General features: G+C 41.7%; 2 protein-coding genes across 6 annotated transcripts; one reads left to right on the forward strand and one right to left on the reverse strand.

The window, feature by feature from the left end:
* The first annotated feature begins 2,660 nt into the window (after window positions 1-2,660).
* On the forward strand, window positions 2,661-8,392 carry syf2 (SYF2 pre-mRNA-splicing factor). The gene is made up of 7 exons (XM_079174994.1): window positions 2,661-2,710; window positions 3,010-3,111; window positions 3,230-3,355; window positions 4,670-4,787; window positions 5,936-6,026; window positions 6,587-6,685; window positions 7,951-8,392. Exons 1-7 carry the CDS (start codon window positions 2,693-2,695, stop codon window positions 8,114-8,116), a joined length of 720 nt encoding a protein of 239 aa, XP_079031120.1. The 5' UTR covers window positions 2,661-2,692; the 3' UTR covers window positions 8,117-8,392.
* A 2,672-nt stretch (window positions 8,393-11,064) lies between these two features.
* rsrp1 (arginine/serine-rich protein 1) lies at window positions 11,065-14,252 on the reverse strand. Of its 5 annotated transcripts, none has more exons than XM_079175158.1 (5): window positions 14,158-14,252; window positions 13,080-13,629; window positions 12,804-12,979; window positions 11,560-11,634; window positions 11,065-11,422 (listed from the first exon to the last, which is right to left on the reverse strand). In XM_079175158.1, exons 2-5 carry the CDS (start codon window positions 13,606-13,608, stop codon window positions 11,264-11,266), a joined length of 939 nt encoding a protein of 312 aa, XP_079031284.1. In that variant the 5' UTR covers window positions 13,609-13,629; window positions 14,158-14,252; the 3' UTR covers window positions 11,065-11,263. The 5 variants fall into 5 exon arrangements, 3 of the variants coding, with proteins under 3 accessions (XP_079031284.1, XP_079031282.1, XP_079031283.1); XM_079175156.1 differs by having other exon boundaries at window positions 14,044-14,252; XM_079175157.1 differs by having other exon boundaries at window positions 14,030-14,252.
* Between the last annotated feature and the right edge of the window lie 4,714 nt (window positions 14,253-18,966).

Here is an 18,966-nt window from a genome sequence, read left to right on the forward strand (position 1 = left end):
CAGGCCTGGTTTGCCTGAGTGGAAAAGTTAATATCGAGGAGTGACTGTTCAGCATTTTTGGGTGGCCCCAGCACATGTGAGATCCATGCCGCACTGCACCAAAGTTTAGTATCCCTTAACTGGCAATGACAGCGTTGCTTAGATCCTCACATTGCCTTGTCACGAAGCCAGTTTGGATTTCAAATTTAGATCAAGCCAATCTCTGCTGTAACATGTGAAGCTGTTGTCGGACCGATGACAAGCGCTGGCACAGGAATGAACAGAAAGACTCTTTTTCCTTTTTTGTGTTGGTGTTGTCACACAATATGTCTTTGAACTTAAAGGTTCCTCTATCGTGCAAATATTTCATATTCTCTAGACTGATTGATGTCAGTTATAATGCATGTGTTTGCGTAGCAGGTCCCCGAACACAGTTTAGTTATTTGAATCCCCATCAACTAAAATGGAAGCTACTAAACTGTACTTTGGGTTCATGCGTGACAAGAACATTAAACGTGACGTTACAATCTGTCCAAGCAAAACATGTTGGCGCTTCAGGGGGCAGTGAGTGAATGCACCCTGAGGGCAGTTAAGTTTACTTAAGAGAGTACTTGAGGACTGTTAAGGATGTGTGGGCCACGTCAACAGAGAGATTAACAGCTATGGAAGACAAAGAACACGCCCATAAGACATACCGTAAAACTCTCCCGCTCGCTTTGTCTTGATGTCTGGAAATATAAAAATCATCGACACGACTCTATTCCTGTTGCTTTACAACTGTTCTGCACTCTGCCATTGTAGATTGTAATTAAATAGAGAGGAAGTGCTCATTTGCTCTTTTCCCTGTTGCTTTGCTGTTACCCTCTCTTCATCTGAGAGTCATTTATTATGGAGATGTTTTCTCTTTTTGCATGGCAATAGTAGAGCCCTGCCCATTACTGGAGCCAATGATGTTTTGTTCTGTTGTGCTGTGCTCCCATCTGGTTTCCAGTGAAAATGCATCACTCCATTAACATTGCCTGTGATCTAGAGGATGCTTTAATCTAAGACTATAAACTCCACTTAATTACATCCTCCAAAAGAGCTCTATTAGTATAATGCAATCAAACGGGGAGCACAACCATTTTAGCAAGTCAAACATGCCTCGAATGGCTCTGGAAAGTGTTTACCTTTTGTTTTCTGTTCTGATCATAGAATCATATTTGGAGGTCCAAGGCCCTGATTGATACGTGTGTTTTTCTGTGGGTCAAAATAACATGCATTGCTGATACATATGAGATTCCATTTCTCTACAGCAAAAACAACCGTAACATTTGAGTTATGGGGAGTCTGAACGGACTCTCTGTGTGGCACACTGATGACTTTGTGCTTGACCTTTCATGCCTCTCACTGTATAACCTCCAGTCATATTCATAATTTCTTCCTGTGTGCATCGTGCCAGTTTCCATTAGCAGTATTTTTCAATGAATTCGAACTTCAAAGGAAAGCAAGATGGCCCAGTTTAAAATTATATACAAAGAATTTCTGTAGGATTCATGATGCCTGGCAATTCCTTTTGCCGCGGTGCTAGGATGAAAAGATCTTTACATTAAGGCAAATCATTGAAATAAGAGTTTCTTGTGGTGCTATTACAGGTTTAACATTGATTTTATGTCTAATAACTTGGCTCTGATGACATGATACTGGTTCAGGGTTGCTAGTTTTCAGATAACTCCAGACAACACTTTCTGAACATCATCTCCTGTCCTATACTTTTTTTCTTATGTTGTTGATATGTTGTTGTTTCTTATGTTTTTTCCAAGTGTCTCAATTATTATTGTTGATAATAATAATAACTGTAATTGATATTCATATTAGTATGATTTGTATTATTAACATTATTGATTTTGTTATCATTATTTCCATGCCTGAAAACTCAAAATAAGATAGAGAACATCTGTTGGAGTTGTGGGAAATGACAAAATACCATCTGTTTAACAAGAAAAGGCCTCCAGCTCTTTTGGAGAGGAATGATGTAAAAACTTCTTTCACATGACAGAATTTTCTGAATTGTCCATCGTTACTGGGAAGACCATTGGCATGCCTACTTAGTTACACACTTAGTTATAGCAGTACATTACATTTTTGTGATAGACTCCTTTAGACACACCACGGACGCATATTTCAAAATTCTTAGCTAGAGTAAAACACAAAGAGTCAGCTTGTTGAATTGTGCACAATGTCATACAAAAAGTTGTCGTTGACCTAAGAAATTGACTAATCGATTGGTTGATTTAATCGACAGTTCTGTAAAAAAGTTAAAATATGTCATTCAGCATGAAACAGCACCAAAATGACTAATCGACTACAGGTTTTAGTCATCCAAGACATCATTGGTATGTATATATATATACATATTATGTGGGTGTGTATATAAAAGAGGGGGGAGGGAGAGAGAATATGAAGAAAAATGAAGGTTATCTTATTGGGCAAAAATCAAGTAAGGTTGTAGAAAGGACTTTTGTTATTGTGATTTGAATCCACATTGCAGAAAGCTGTTTGAAAATAAAATCGATGCAGTAATTTGTATTGAAAGAAATGGAGCCCTCTCGCACATTTTATATTTCTGTTTAAATATTTTCTGACCGAATAATAAAGTCTAAAATGTTTATGTTCTGCGTAATATCCGGTGTGAACGTCACACTTCCTGTTTCAGCCTCCGTGCAGTGCAACAATGGCGTCCTGTGTTGAGGTTCGTAACTTCTCAATTTTAATGTCAAATTACCCAATTTATTTTATGTTGTGTCAAAATACAGTCCAATAATATAATTCCTTTACGGGCGATGTGTCATATTGCCGGCGGAGAGCGTGTTTCTGTTCCTCACTTGTTGTTTACAATCTCGCGTTGTGGTGCTAAGCTAACCGATGCTAGCGACTTCTAACTACCGCTAGTGCGTCACCATTTTGTCTGTAAGAGTCGGTCGTTAAACAGTCTCGTTTTATAATGTAGTATCCAAAGATAACGATAACGCTAACCGTCGGTATTTTCAGGAGTCTGCTACGGCCACAGAAGAGGAGGAGCAGACTGAAACAAATGCCTCCGAGAAGAGGGAAGCGAGACTACGGAAATTCCGAGAGTTACATTTCAAACGGGTGAGTTAAGAGTTTTAATTAAGTCACATTTACGTTTTAGAGGCCAACTCTTGCGTCATTACCGTGTACGTTTATTTCCGTGCACAACGTGTCATCGCGTGTTGTTCTCCCGTTGCAGAATGAAGCACGTAAGCTCAACCACCAGGAGGTCGTGGAGGAGGACAAGAGACTGAAGCTCCCGACTAACTGGGAGGCTAAGAAAGCCAGGCTGGAGTGGGAGCTCGCTGAAGACGAAAAGAAAAAAGTATTTAAGTATTCAAGTACTTACAAACTCTATTGTACTGTGCATATTCAGAATGATGACGCGATGTCCCTGATCAGTGTCAACATCTATATGTTGACTTGAAACACAGATCAGTTCACCGACTAAGTCATCTGAGCACATCCATGTAAGATGTCATTTCTCTCTTCACATTGACATGCTTGTGATGAAGCTGAAGTACCATAACATTATTTCTAAGGATCGGCGTAGTAAAGATATTTAGTTGACACCCTGCCTTTAAGTTAATACACCCCTATAATCCCTATGGCGCTCTGGGGATGCATATATCCAGAGCATACATTTTGTCACTGCTTTCTCCTAAGCCAGGGGTCGGCAACCTTTATTATCCAAAGAGCTGTTTTGCCCTATTTTCCACCAAATAAAATTTGTCTGGAGCCGCAAAAGCTATTTGATGTCAAATTTCTCGCCACATATCAAGCATACAGGTAAGCCAGCATCGTTGGCAGTGAAAGCAAATTTATACGTCCCCGCAAAATTAAACTCCATTTTCCTCCGTGACTTTTCTTCTTTTGGATTTATCCATTAATAGTCTACCGAGGGTGGAGGTCTGCAAATCATGATCAGCCAACTACAAGGAAAGGCACTTTACGTCGTAAGATGCAAGTGGCGGATCGTGTAGCGCGGCCGTTTTTGAATATATTACCATTTTACTCGACAGGGTTCGAATCCAGGTTGATGCGATCTTCCAATAAATATATTTTCTTCAATGTATTTCTTCATATGTGGCTGTGATGTAGTGCTCACTTATACAATCGTAATCCCCGCAATATATATGAGATGTGGCTTTTAGATCTCCAGCAATATGTTTGTGAATGTTTGACGAATCTGGCAACAGAGACAGAAAACAGCTGCTGCTGTTACGCGAACACAACACACACAGAAGGGAAACCAGTAGGTTTGAAAACCAGTAGGACGTACCACTGCATGCCCAGTGCACGTAAATAGTCACGTGATATTCGTTTTCGGACGTTTTAGTCTGGATCTCGAAAACAATGCTGAAACGCCGTGTGGATGGAGATAGTTTTTGTTTGTTAAAACTCGTATTAAACGTGTTAGTGTGGATGTAGCCTCAGGGAGCTGCAGCAGACGGGCCAAAGAGCCGCATGCGGCTCCAGAGCCGCGGGTTGCCGACCCCTGTCCTAAGAGAATGATGATGATTCAAAACATCTCCACCAGTGCATCTTGAATATTGCCACAAACTCAGCATAGGGGCAGTTTACTCACGACATATCGAATCATTTAAACATACGTAACGTATTTGTGCTTTTCTTTCAGGAATGTGCTGACAAAGGGGAGGACTATCACAGAGTGAAACTGCTTGAAATCACAGCTGAAGATGCAGAGCGGTTTGAGAGGAAGAAAAGGAAGAAGAACCCAGACACAGGATTTGCAGGTCGGTGCAAAACACACCATTAATAATTAAAAACAAGCGCCAATGTATGCAGCTCAAAGTCATGTGTAATACACTTCATAAAATCCTGTCAAAAACAATATTTCAACTAGCCTAGCAGCTGCCACTCAGCAGCGATGCACTCAGCAGCGTGTACACTGGTAGTTCCGGCAATAAAAGCTGTTTTGAGAAAGTGTGAGTTACCGCAACCACGAGAGGTCCTTGATCATGATCAGCCATAACTAGCCACTCAAGATATTACAGTTTACGGTAGCAGAATATGAGATTTAGCCGGGATAATCCCATTGAGGTTTTTAACATCTTTTCCTAAGGGAGTAACCAGCACCACATTGTTTTGCTTTGCAATGAACTTTTGTTGGTAGAAGGAACCAAAAGGATGCCATCTTTTAATTACACAACACATGTTGGCACCAACCTCATATTCACTTAAACAAATAAACAGCTGTCTGAAATAATAAAGCTCTAAGTACAGACTAAAGAATGTGGCCGTTTGAAAAGACATCTAAACTAATACACATTTCTCGATCAATCATTTGTCCCTTTCGCACCTAATAGAATCATTGTTTAACACACTGAAGTGGTTGTCACTGATTGTATTGACGCTGGAATGTTATCGTGGCGTCGGGAAGTAACTTGGAAGCAAACGGCGATTGAATCAAACTGCTTTATTTTAGGCATGACACCACAGAACCTCAGTCTACTCATTTAGTAAATTGTAATTTAATGCAGTTTACTCTTGAGGAAACAAGCGGTTCACCGTGGGTTCTGCTGTGCCATGGCATGTTTCCCCCACTTCCACCAAACAGGGAAGTGCTGCTGCCTAAGTCCTATGTAGCAGCAGTGTACAGAGCAATACTGGTTGCATGTAAGGAGCTCTTGGGATCTTAGTCTTTGTTGAACTGCTTGGAATTTAATCTCCTGAGTCTCATAAATATGACTTCCATCTGTTGCATCAAAACCTCTGAATTAAAACCTGTGGGGAGAAAATTATCACCAGAGGGGCCTCGAGAGAGGAAGGGAGTCTAACCAGCCGCGGGGTGTGTTGCTGAGCCCGGTGCCTGCTTGCTGTTTGTTCCGGTAATTATTACTCAATTTTTGTATTGCTCTCCGTCTCACACAATGGACTGCAGGTTATGCTGAGGCCCAATTCCGACAGTACCAGAGGCTCACCAGGCAAATCAGACCAGACATGGAAAGCTATGAGAAGCAGAGGGAGGATTGGTGAGTGACCAATACTGTATTTGTGCTCTTTATCCAGATAGACAAGACGGCTCAGCAGGGGAAGAAATCTGGCATTACTCTTTTTTTGTGCATTCCTACCAACGGGGGCCATGAGGAGGATGGCATGAGACCTCCGCTATTACGAGCGTAGCTGTAAAATCTCTCGTCAAGTGAAATGAATTGTAACATTTTGTCGTAATCCGCTCAGGGTTCACTCATCACATGTGAACAAAGCATTTTCTATATGTGAAGTCGTGTACCCCCTCGTTTGCCCCAGGGTCAGTTTTGAAACACTCCCGGAGTAATTTCAAGAATTTTTAAAGTGCAACGCAAGTTGGAAGAAGAGTTTGTTGCCTGCAGGTTATTCACCCTCAAAAGACTGTTGATCATGCAGAGCCGTGAAGGATGCACATACACATTTCCCCCCCGCGGCCACATTAGCTGCTTTCATTGGTATGACCATCATCACAATGATGGAATAGAGAAGTCTGTTTTAAGTATGTTCAAATTGTGATTATCTCTGGTTGTGCGTGTCTAATTCCTTTGCTGCTGCTCCACAGCGGTGAGGACTTCCACCCCACGTCCAACAGCCTGATCCATGGCACCCATGTCCCCTCAAAGGACGGCATTGACCGCATGGTGGAAGATGTTGAGAAACAGTAAGTCACACTCGAGAGAACAGCTAGTAAACGAGAGATGCCATATCCTCTCCTGACCCTCGCTTTCACGTCATCTCGCCCTCAGTCTGCCCATGAAGTATGTTTGACTCACTGGGCAGACTGGCTCTAACAAGAAGCGCTCAACCAGGCTAACAATGAACTGTAAAGAATGCCGGTCATTAGTCCTATGTAAAGAGTGTCATGCCCCCATGACTTCAAGTTTAATTATGATTGGCTTAAAGTAATACTTCACCCCCAAAATGACCATTTGTGTATCACTTACTTGCCCCAGTGTCCCCTTGAGTTCTTGAGGAGAACTTTATTTTTCTCACATGCCTCCACAGTGAACAGAGAGAAGTCTTGTCCTGTCGCATGCTCAGTACTTCAAAAACGCACGGCATCTTCGCTAAAACCGTAATATCTGAAACACTTTGGACTCTCACGGTCGAGTAGCGTGTCCGCGCAAGCGTGAGACGGTTTTTATTTGACCAGCGTTAACTTTTAATTGATATAAAAATGCTCACTTTGTGGGTGAAGTATTCCTTTAAGCAATTCTAACACCACCCCCTAAAAAAGACAGTGGGTACATTCAGGCCTTTTTTCCGGCACTGGTACACCACAAACAGAGTGTGAAGTCTGGGAATATGAGATTATCTCACTCACAATAAATGATGAAAGGAAACGGTGACTTTGTGACCTCTTTGCCAGTTTAGGAAGAGGGGGGGTGGTGTTTTGTGTGAACCGGGGCCTAGCTGAGCTGAAGAAGCCCGCCCCTCATACAGAGTGTTTCTCAGGGTCCTAGTGGGGGCACAGCTCCTGATCAGACCGGTGCCTTATGTCAAACTGATGGTCCATACCATAGTGTACGTGGCTTTCTGAGAGCTACCAATACCTTCACTCTTCTACTGTTTTTCCAGGTTTTTGTCCCCTCTCACCCCTTTGTTACCCTGTTTTTCCCCCTGAGCCCTGAGCTGTTCTATATTTGAGACAGTCTGAGGCTTGTGTTAGAGATGCGACTGTGGGGCATTAGACAAGGGTTCAGTTGCCAGGGTATGACGCATAACAATGCTTTGAAGACACATCGAATCAAGACCGAGAGCTCACAAATTGACAGTATTTTCCTCCCGAGTATGCATGCATTTTCCATCGCATCTGTTTGCCAAATTTAAATGCACACCCTCGAATTATTGCCTGTAGCCAATTATTGTCATTGGATATGCCGTTTATGAAGTCCTCCCTAAGCTGCTTTTATTTGCCATTGTCAGGATAGAGAAGCGGGCCAAGTACAGCCGCCGCAGGGCCTACAACGACGACGCAGACATCGACTACATCAACGAGAGGAACGCCAAGTTCAACAAGAAGGCGGAGCGCTTCTACGGCAAATACACAGCCGAGATCAAACAGAACCTGGAGAGAGGCACAGCTGTCTAGAGGGTCCATCACCTCAGCGGGCATGTTCATGTGCAGTTTTGTCTTCATTCAGGAGATGAGGATGCTTATTTTTCTTCTCTTTACTTGCTGCATAACTAGAACACGTGTATTAAAATGCTAAAAATGGATTCTGTATTGTAAAGCGGTAGTCTGACATTGTTATATGATGCTGAGGTTATCTGTAAGATGTGTGGTGTCATTTGTACAATACTAGAAGTTAAAACAACTGTTATGATTATTTTTATCCTTTCTTTTGAAATAAACCACTTCCAGTTATCTTGCACACTTGTTTGTGTTTGTTTGGGCTGAGTGCGTGTGGTCTCATGATGGGATATGTTGTGAGCGTGAGAATGATCTACCGTCGAGTACCATCAGACCTCGGGGCGCGTTTAGCCGACGATGCCAGCCAAAAGCATGCTTTTAGGTGCACAAAGAGACGAGGACCAACAATTGAGCAATTCAATTTCCTTCATTATCGTCTACATCTCAGTCTAACTAACTTGCCCCAAGCTGCGACATGAGCAGGAAAGCCTTGTGACTGGAGAAGAGATAACGGACAACAACAGGTTCCCATGCCTCAACTTCTGTCAGTGTGAGTCTAGGGGCATTGCCCCCCCCCCCCCCCCCCCCACCAAACACTGGTTTGTGTAGTCACACCAGCACTGAATCAAACATACCATTGTATACATATTTAGAACAACCTGTTCCATCTAATCTGGATGAATGAATGGTTGAAGCCCACAATAAATGTAGGATGGTGTGCAAAGTTGCCATGACACAAGTTGTTTATGTTTCACTGATGAAGGGTGGGGGAGGGCTTCAGGTGATTGCTTTGATACCTGACTCTGCTCTAGAGCGTTTAAGGGAGTGGATTAAACGTTCAGATGCATGATTATATTTTTTCTTATCTGATTAGCCCGTGGGACGTTGGCTGGGACTCGTACGAGGAGCAACACTGCATAAATTCACTGTGGTGTGTCACAGAAAACTCTGACACCTTTGATTGTTGCAAGGCCAACCGCCTGTTTATAGTGTTCCCCGTGATGCAAAATGGGTATGATTTAAACCCAGCAAGCAGAGGAAAATGTCTGGATGAATAACAAGTGTTAAGAGGTGAGTTTTTCCGTAGACACAGAGGCCTGCCAGTGGGGAAGTGGGAATTCTTATTAAAAACCTAGAATAAACAAACCATGTGTGATGACTTCATGAGGATGACTGTTACGTTACGAGTCTGTCTTGTCAAACTTGAGACTACACTATGATTTGTGTGCATATTGATGATCTTGATGCGTATCAGTTAAACAGTGCTCCACCCTCTGCTCCAGTCCCACTTAACACTCACGGCGTTGTGTTTTTGCATGTCTTATCTACCGTCAAGGTAATTAATCAGGATTACAGGTCAGTTTACAGCAGGAGACACACAGTCTGGGAGTCGGGCGTAATTAAAACTGTGATTTTTACCTTTTTATTACAACAGATTTTAACATGCATCTAAATAACAACCTTGACATTCAAATTTACTACCCACTTAATAGATAGTTATCCCCCCCCAATAGATAAGTTACCTTCTGGCAATAATACACCAGTATTTTTAACACGGGCCGAGAACCAGTCAATGGGAATAGACACACACACACACACACGCTTTAGGGTAAGTAGCACAGCAGCCACAACAGCAGGATATATCGAGTTACTCAAGGAGGAACATGTACAAATCATGTGTGAGCAGACAGATGATCACCTAACATCAATCACCAGCAACTGAGTCCCATCAGCAAACCAAAAAACACTGTTTAGTGAGTGCAGCTGTGATAGATTGCCACATTGTTGCAGGTGTAATACACAGCAGATGTACAATAGTAGGAAAAGCACAGGTGTTACTAATAACTATAACGACTACTCTGTGGCATTCAAGTGACCCAGTGAGCACAACGATGCACTACATCAGGAGCCCACAGCCTATAATGTTTATTATTTAACACCTGTGCTTTCACTACTGTGACAGGTCAAAGATGTCTTCCATTTAAACCAGACAAGAGTTGCCATTTTGTATCACTTTGTTCCTATTTAAATCAAAGATGTTGGTGGTGATTCACATCAACCTCAGTCTAAAGCATGACCCATCCCTAACGACGAAGTTATGAGCATGAGAAACCAATAGAAAGTGTGATAATAGTGACACCGTGTGGTCATCATAAAGAATGCAAGTGGATTTCGATCCATTCACAAGCACTCCGGCTGCAGAGTAGGATCAAAAAGTCCAGGAAACAAATTGTGTATTTTTGCAATGAGGCAAATGTGCCACTTGATTGTCTTAAATGCCAAATCTCTGTGTACCTGTTTATACATATACTACATTTTGTTGCCTCTTACTCTCAGGCCTTTCTCACGGCAGACATTTTGACCCCTCGTGGTAGGAAAACAGGTGTTGGGCCTACTACTGATAATGACGGCTCCGCTCTATTCTAGTGTTCCGAAGAGTGACAGTGAGCAAGCATGGACAACACCAGGAACCGGAAGTTAAAGCACCAAAATGGAAGTCGGCGAGTATTTATTTGTGTTTACATTGTGATTTAGTCCTTTTTTTACATTTTAAATTAAGATATCAATCAGATTTTAGCATGGCTGTCGTATCCTACGTAAATTATTTGATATTAAGTATTTTAAATACATTCAGTAGCACAGAGTTGTGTATGTACCCATCCTTAGTATCTATCATTATTTACTGGGATATTTAAGCATACCATGACTTTACTCTAGTCACTGGTAAGTAGTACAGTGTATTCCTGTATGGATAATTAACCTCGTCACTATTAGAGGTAAAACCTCATTTTCCACGGTGTATTTAGTCAGTGTTGGACTCTGAAGCCTCAATAACTTCCCATTTAAGCGTTTCCCTAAATAGTTATTCAAGGCTCAAGCAAGTACTGAGACTAATAAGACAGAAACACTTTTTATCAAATAAATATCTTTATTGAAGCACACTATACAACAAAGTGGAAAAAAACCCCACATAATCCCACCTGATCGAATTCTTCACTTCTTCTCACATAACCTTTTCATCTGAAATAAAACTTCTGCCATGAAATGGTCAAACATATGTACAAAGTATTTATAGTATTCACAGCGTCCATGTACTCTGCCACACTAGGGTGACCCGGCGAGTGTGTGTTTTCGTGCCCTGGAGGCGTGGCCTGATTTGACTGGCTTCCAGTGGCCATAGGGCTTCCTGCTTTCATAGCTGTCCATTCTGGAAGTTACCTTAGCACCGGATAGAGCTGCTGCTGTTGGTTTCACCACGGTGTTCTATCGGGACAACATCAGGAGAGAAAAAGACGTTAGGACACATCGATGTATTGTCGGCTTGATGTAAAGCAGTGTTTGGCTCTTAACATCAACAGGATTAGACAAATCACGAATAAGCTGCTATTTAGGTCACTTACATTAATGCTGAAAGAGATGGTCTTCCTTTTTGGGGACATCCTTGGGCTGAACATATCAAGGTCCTCATCATCGCTCTGTTTCAAAAAGACAAAGAAAAGCAGACCTAGTGAGCTATATGTGTAGCACTGATGCGGTGTGCTTTCAGTTTGTTATGCTCTTACAGATAGATTATAGTTCCCACTGGTAATATTGTAAAGCACTTCATTGCATAGTGAATTATTTAAGTGTTAGTTTCAACACTAACACCCCCCCCCCATCCCACTGCTGTCAAAGACTTGGCTCCGCCATTTAAAAACAGACATTGAAACAGAATAAAACAAGAAAATGCAAAAAGAAAAGAAAAGTATCATAGTAAGAAAGGATGTCTTCTCTGTCTACAGTGGCAGAATGATGGCGACGTAGGTTTCCCAGCCCTCAGCACACGGCTGGTGAACCAACTTATCTTTGGCACACGGAGAGGAGTTCTTCGTCTGTTTTTAGCTCTCTTGACAGGGATAGTCACTATAATGCAGTCCACACGCCTTTGCTCCATCAGCGAGTGAAGGATTCTGCTAAATAACAACGACCCATTTCAACTTCAAGCAGAAATACATTGGAAATGTCAAAATTCTACTGATCTCTATCAAGTGGAGTCAGTGTAATAACAACATCTGAATTGCTCATGAAGCGTCTATGTGAGGGAATTAGCATTCGTATTGACTGTGTGCATCATGTCTGATAATCTGCATGCGTTTGTCTGATTGCAAACCTCCAGTTAACTTTAGACTTTGTGAACATTGCAAGGGTTATCAGATAAACTTTCACGCAAACACGTATTGTTGTCACCTAAGTCACATGACAGCCCTTTAATCCCAGGTGCCGATGAGTCAAGGAGACCACTGTCATGTTATCTATGAAGACAGGAATAAATACAGAGAGTATGTATATTCCCTCAGGGGTCCAGAGGTTAACACAAGACAGGAAATTCAACACAGCATGAAGCTAATCAATAGACACCTGTAGACATTGCAACAAAGATAAGAGTAGATCAGGCAAAGTGTAACTTTGATCAAATTAAGTGACAGCTAAGATCAACTTATATTATTAAATCAACAGAATTCTCAACAAACCTTACCTTGTGTTTACATGTAGTCCTAGATGGGGGAGAAACTTCTGTCTGTTTAATAGTAATCTGTGAGACAGCCTGATCTTAAGCGTGTATTGTGTTCAATGTGAAGCTGATAGTCACTCTCAAGACACCCACCTCTGACAGAGTCTTTTCAGGGTCTTGTCTCACCCATCTTGACTCTGGCAAAACCTGTTTGGACTCCTCTGCTGGCTCTGACAGGATTGGTTTCACAATCTCCGGAAGCTCGAGCTTCTCCACTACTACGATGGTGGTAGCATTGGCCTTCGCAGCCTCGATGTGTTTTCCTTTATCTGGGGAACACACACACACACACAAAAGAAGATTTAATCACTTGTAAAATTCATAATTTTTGCCAGAGTAACAACTATTTACCTCATCAATTCAACTCACCATCACAACTCAAGTTGACAGAATGCTCTGAAGATCCGGACCCTGAGCTGCTTCTGTGGTTTCTGGGTGGGGACTGGGAAAACCTGCTCACGGCCCTTCTGTGCCGGCTCCGACGGCTGGATGGCTTGGAGCGGGACCTGTTGCGTCGGTTGTGGGAGTGCGTGGAGGCCGAGGGTGAACCGCAATGGGCCCTGTGGCGCCGCGCTGGGGATCCGCAGCCACGGCCATGCCTGCGATGATTGTCACAGCGACAGCGGGAGGAAGGTCGGTGGCAGCGGGGGTGAGAGCGGGACCGGCGGCGAGAGGAGGACCGGCTTCTGGACGAAGACGAATGAGACCGGTGACCTCCTTTGTGGCCGTTACGCCCCCTGTGGCGGCCAGAGCCGGAGGAGCGTCCGCTGCCGCCGCTGCTTTTGGACCGTGAATGGGAGCGAGATGAGGGGGAGCTTTTCTGGTCAAAGATGACATTGATGCCGTCATTCTGACGAACGTCGGCAATCTCCGAGTGAGAGTCTTCTCCTTTGGTCATTGTTGTATTTTCTGCCACAAGCTGAAATGAGACATACGTACTTTAAAAAAATAAAATAAATAAACCCCCAGCTTTTTACAACAATTAGTAGACCATAAATGTGCTGGTCATATTACAAAGAACGTAAGTTACACAGTCTATGTTAAAGCCTACAGGTAGTGTTGCACAACAGGTAGAGTATCGAGTAGAGCAACGGCTGAAAGAGGCCTACTAGCCAAAGCTAGCTTAACTTAGCTCGAGCTAACATCTGTAATCGCTCCAAAAGACGCCGTATGCAGTCCGTTTGCTTATCATGAAAAAAAGGTCGACATGACCTAAACCTAAACATTACAGGACACTACATATATATATTCACAAATAGAAGACACGCGACACGTTAACTCGTGCTATTTTGGCAAAACAGTTAGCCATGCTAGCTTACGTCATAGGTCTTACCAGGCCGACGGTAGTTTGAAGCCTTTGTTCCGATAACGTCGACGTAAACGCTATAACGCAAACGTTATAACAAAAGAGTCCCTCTTATAAACCTATAACGAGACGATTACTTACGAATATAGCTCGAATGGATAGAAATATGTTAGTTTGTAGCTGAATATTAGCGAAAGCGCGATCGTTGTATCTTCCTCGAAGTTGATCCGGCCGTCGCCTTTACTCGTATGAAGAAACGCGGTTTGCCTTGTGGGTGGAGCAACGGTCTCTGGAAATTTCCAGTCACGTGGCCCTGTTCTTGTTGTTGTGTCTCGTGGTGACTTTTAAAATAGCACAAAGTCCATTGCGATAAGATAACACTGAAAATGCTGTGATCAGATTTGTTTTCAATACCTCTATCCAATGTTAAAATGTCAGCAACACTGTTCAATAAATAAGACTGTAAGGTCTTTGGATCTTTTTATAGAAATGTAACATTAAACAACGCTTAGCTGTGGTTCAAACCAAATGAATCAAACTCTTGCTGTAACTGGCATTCATTTAAACACATCTTTTCAGATTCTCCATGATACACTTGATGAGTCTCATGTTAAACAATGTGCTTCTGAATTTCGCAAGTAGTATTAGCAAAGCCCCGAGGGCTGCTGGGTAGTTGAGTTTACAGAAGGGACTGGATAGTTCACATTCACTGTGCTGGTTTCAAGCCCAGCTGTCCTGTTTTCCTCGTGGCTTACTACTTCCCCTCTTTCTCATAAGACCAGTACGGACCTTTAACCTTTATAATCCTACTGGCTTAGTGGTTTAAATGTATACTATATATATCAGTATATTTATATAGCCGTGTATTGTATACCTGGGTCTTCAGCGCTGTCCTACTACAGTTGAACCTCCTCCTAATAACCTCATTATGACACCACGGCTACGGGTTATTCTTTTTTTCGTGTAAGAACCACATATTCACAGAACACTGCAACATTTGACAGGTGAAATAAAATGTTACATGAAGCTCAACATCTATCAGGGCTACAAATACACTAACTGCAGAGTGCAGATACATGAATACGCGCATAACTAGTAAGGATGCAGGTCTGTCACTATGACGCAGCATGACGGGATGCTTCGTCATAAACGGGCAATGCATTTAGTCAAAATCAATGTAATTCACTCAATGACAAGAACAAACTCACAAGAACTAGTCACATATAGTTAAATAAAAACAAAGCAGGTAGAATAACATAAACCCCAAATAACACGATTCAACAGGCCTAAAGCACGCATTCCGCCACACACTTGAGGATACCATTAAAATATTATTCACATCAGAGGGAACAATAGTAACCATATCATAAAAACGACATGATAGAAACATTAACACAGTAGTAAAGCTACTGCAGATGTAAAAAAAACTAAAGCAGTTCACTTACTAAAGCTGCTGTTCACTATTTAAAGACAAAGTCCATCCTCCTTTCTAAAGAGTTTAATCCCACGATTGTACAGAACATCGGTTAAGTTCCAGCAAGAAGTCCTTCTCGATTCATGGACGACATTGAAGACAGTCGAGCCTCCCCAGTTGTATTTCTTGAATAGGTTTTAAAGTGTTTGAGGGCTGAAAATGTCCGCTCGGCAGAGGCAGCAGATATTGGGATTGTCACCGCCAAGCATGCCAAAACACAAAAAATCTAATGTCACGTTAAAACTTCTTACATATCTGTAAACTTCAACTCTTACTACTACAGAGTTCTGCTAGCTAGTTTCACAACAGTCAGACTAGCCCACTGACCAATCAAGCCACACGTTAATGATGACGTACTTGTAGGCCAACTAGAAGCTCTGACATAGAATACACCCAACATGTCAAACTAAAGATCTGATTGGTTGAACACTAAACAATCAACAATATCGTCCCCATTTACTTAAACTGCAAAGGGATTCACTTGTAAGTCTGAAGGCCTCCGGGCAGATTGTTTTACTTAGAGACAGCATAGGGGCGAAATCTGATTGGATAAAAGCTCTACTTAAAAAAAGCTGTGCTGGAAGCAGAGCAACTGAGGAACACAGTAGCTGTGCAATGAGAAAATAAGATAATGGGATAAAATATTTATAATACATGTAGTGTATTTATGAAAAATAATGAAATTATACAATAGCTATAACTTTGGGATTCTGTCAGTGTATAGGCCAGCAGAGAAGGCCTTGCTTGCCCAGACGGCTCACCACTGCTATATACTGTGATTACAGCGTTCCTCGTTCAATTCTGGCTGGGAAACTTTGTTGTGTCATTTTCCATACCTCTCTCTCCTCTCATGACTTGTCACCTCTCTACTGCCCACTTATAAATAAAGGCATCATTCCATATGAAGAAATAATGAAATCTTGTAGAATAAATTCTAAATGTTAAAGCCCATCCTATAATCAGACAATATAACAGATCAAGCACAGACATTGATGTATTTTGGAAACACCCAGAAATTACTGCAGTGAAGTATTTTTCAGAACACAGCTTTATAATCTGACTGAAAAGTGAAAATGCTTCCACTCTTTAATATTCTTAAACAGGTCATTTGTAATTGAGCTGTGTCGTGGCCTCTTTCGACTGACATTTAAAGCGTTGTATTCCACAGCTGCAAGCATTATGATATTTAAACTGATTGAATAAACACACCAACGCTGCTTACGACCTGCAACGTTATATAAGCACAGGAAGGTGTACAAGCACATGTCTGTTGGGAAAAATCACAGAAGCTCAAACACAACATTATATACACAGGAAATAATCTATTACACAGTAACCATGAGCTAAACTCAGTACTTTGGATACTACAAAGCTGAAATAGAGCTTTCTAAAGCACTATTGCACTGAATGAAACCTCAAAGCCCGTCTGTGTGAAGTTTGCTCTCATTGACCCAAGTTGTAAAGTAGCAGCATGCAGCGAGGCGACAAAACCACTGCCGACAACAGACGACAGCCAGAGTTCACGTGTGTTTAACTAACAAAACACAACCAGCGAATAGAAACACAACGTTTCAGTTGCTCTCTGTCTCAATACACGTGATTTAGTTGAAATAGCGGAGCTGTCCTTTCAGCACCATCATTAGAAACAACGAGAGACAACACACACACTAACAACACACACACACTAACAACACCTGTTTGACATTAAATGTACTCACGCCAATCAAGCAACTGTATCGCTTAGCAACAAGCACCTCAGAATAAACCTAACACTTAAATATATTGCAAATGTCAAATGAAATGAGTCAAATTCCTTGTATGTGCATGCATATTTGGTCAAATAAAGCTGATTCTTAAGGGCTGTTTTACTGATGTGGAAAAAGTATTTATACACACAGGATGTACAGAGCTTTAGGGAGACTTTCCCTCGGGATGGTTTTGAAATGGGGAACAAGTGAGTGACAATGGATTTGAAGCTCTTTAATGCTTTAAGCATTCAGTGTATAAAAGGCTTGAGGAATACTACAGTTGGTAGTATTCCTCAAGGTAAACACCTCCAGTGCAGAACGATCGATCAAACAGAAGAACAGAAAGTTGTGTTTTTGCCCCCATAAACTAGCCAAGTGATGGTGTGTTACTGCAGAGTGTTAGAGAAGATGTGCATCTTGTACAAATCTCAGAAAAACAATATCAAAATAAAACCAGACTTCATATTCAGTGTTGCAGTCATTCAGCAGTGTCTGTCATCCCTGAGCATCTTACAGTAACTCCACAAAACTCCACCTGCAGATGAAGGCCATGTGATGTGACTGAAAGCTCTGGAAGAAACCTAGTAAGTAGATCTTGAGTTATGAATTCAAACAGATGAATTTACCAGTGTGAATACCAGTTTACATTCATTATAGAGAAGTCTTTATCGCCGTTATATATGGATTTGCTTTAGATGCAGTTTTCTATTTTTAAAAAATAAATCTTTTGTTTTTATCAATAATTCACGTAAGGTGCTCTTTAACAGACATGTTATAACATGTTGTGAGCTATAAAGTGTATTCTCTGCTTGTACTTGTTATGAACCTAATATATTGTGCAGCTGTCTGAGAGAGAAGAAGGCGAAGACGACCAGCGGGTTGTGAAATGAAACTCTTTCCTTTGACTTCTCTGACGCAGACACAACAGTGAGGAGCTGTTTCCATGGTAATAACTTCCTACAACACCAACTGACCGAGCGGAAACAGTTCATGTGATGGTGAGAATGACACCAAACAGTTCAGCACTAGAGGTGCTTTCAGTTAAAAGATGGAAATCATTCCGAGGCTGCTCATGTATTTAGAAAAAGACCAAGGGAAGACTAGAATGTACAAATATTTGGGTGGAGTGTAGTATTTTGTAATGCTTCAGACTGGCAGTGCTGAAGTACGTAAGATCAATTAATGTACAACTTATGTCACATCATCAAGTATCTGTTTAAAGCAGAAATAAGTGTTCTGTATGAGACTCTGTGGACGGCCAGTGTATTTGTGAATAGTGAACGTGACACCACCATGTGGGGAGATGTAGTAATTTAATTCTGACAGTTCATTGAGCGGAGCACGTTAGAAACACATTCACATGTAATAAAATCTATAAATGATTTATAACTTAATAAATGTGTTCTTGTTCTAAGGAATCTCATTTTCATATTTCGTGTGACTTAAAAAATGACACCACAATATTAGGAGAAGCACAAATGTCTTCCTGCAGCTTGTGTTTGAGGTGGCTCAGCTGCTCCATGTCGATGCTGCTGCCACCGCACACGATCACCAGCAGGGGGCCCAAGAGAGCCGGCAGCCGACCTACAAACAGAAGAGTAGTGCCACAAGACTGATCATCTTCTCCAGAAGTTTCCGCTCATCGGAAAGGAATTACTATAATAAGTAATCATAATCACTGTTTTTAAACATATTCTGCAGATATGGCTGTAGTCTGAAAAGCTCTGC

Source organism: Pholis gunnellus (genome assembly GCF_910591455.1).
Source record: "Pholis gunnellus genome assembly, chromosome: 15".
Lineage (NCBI taxonomy): Eukaryota > Metazoa > Chordata > Actinopteri > Perciformes > Pholidae > Pholis > Pholis gunnellus.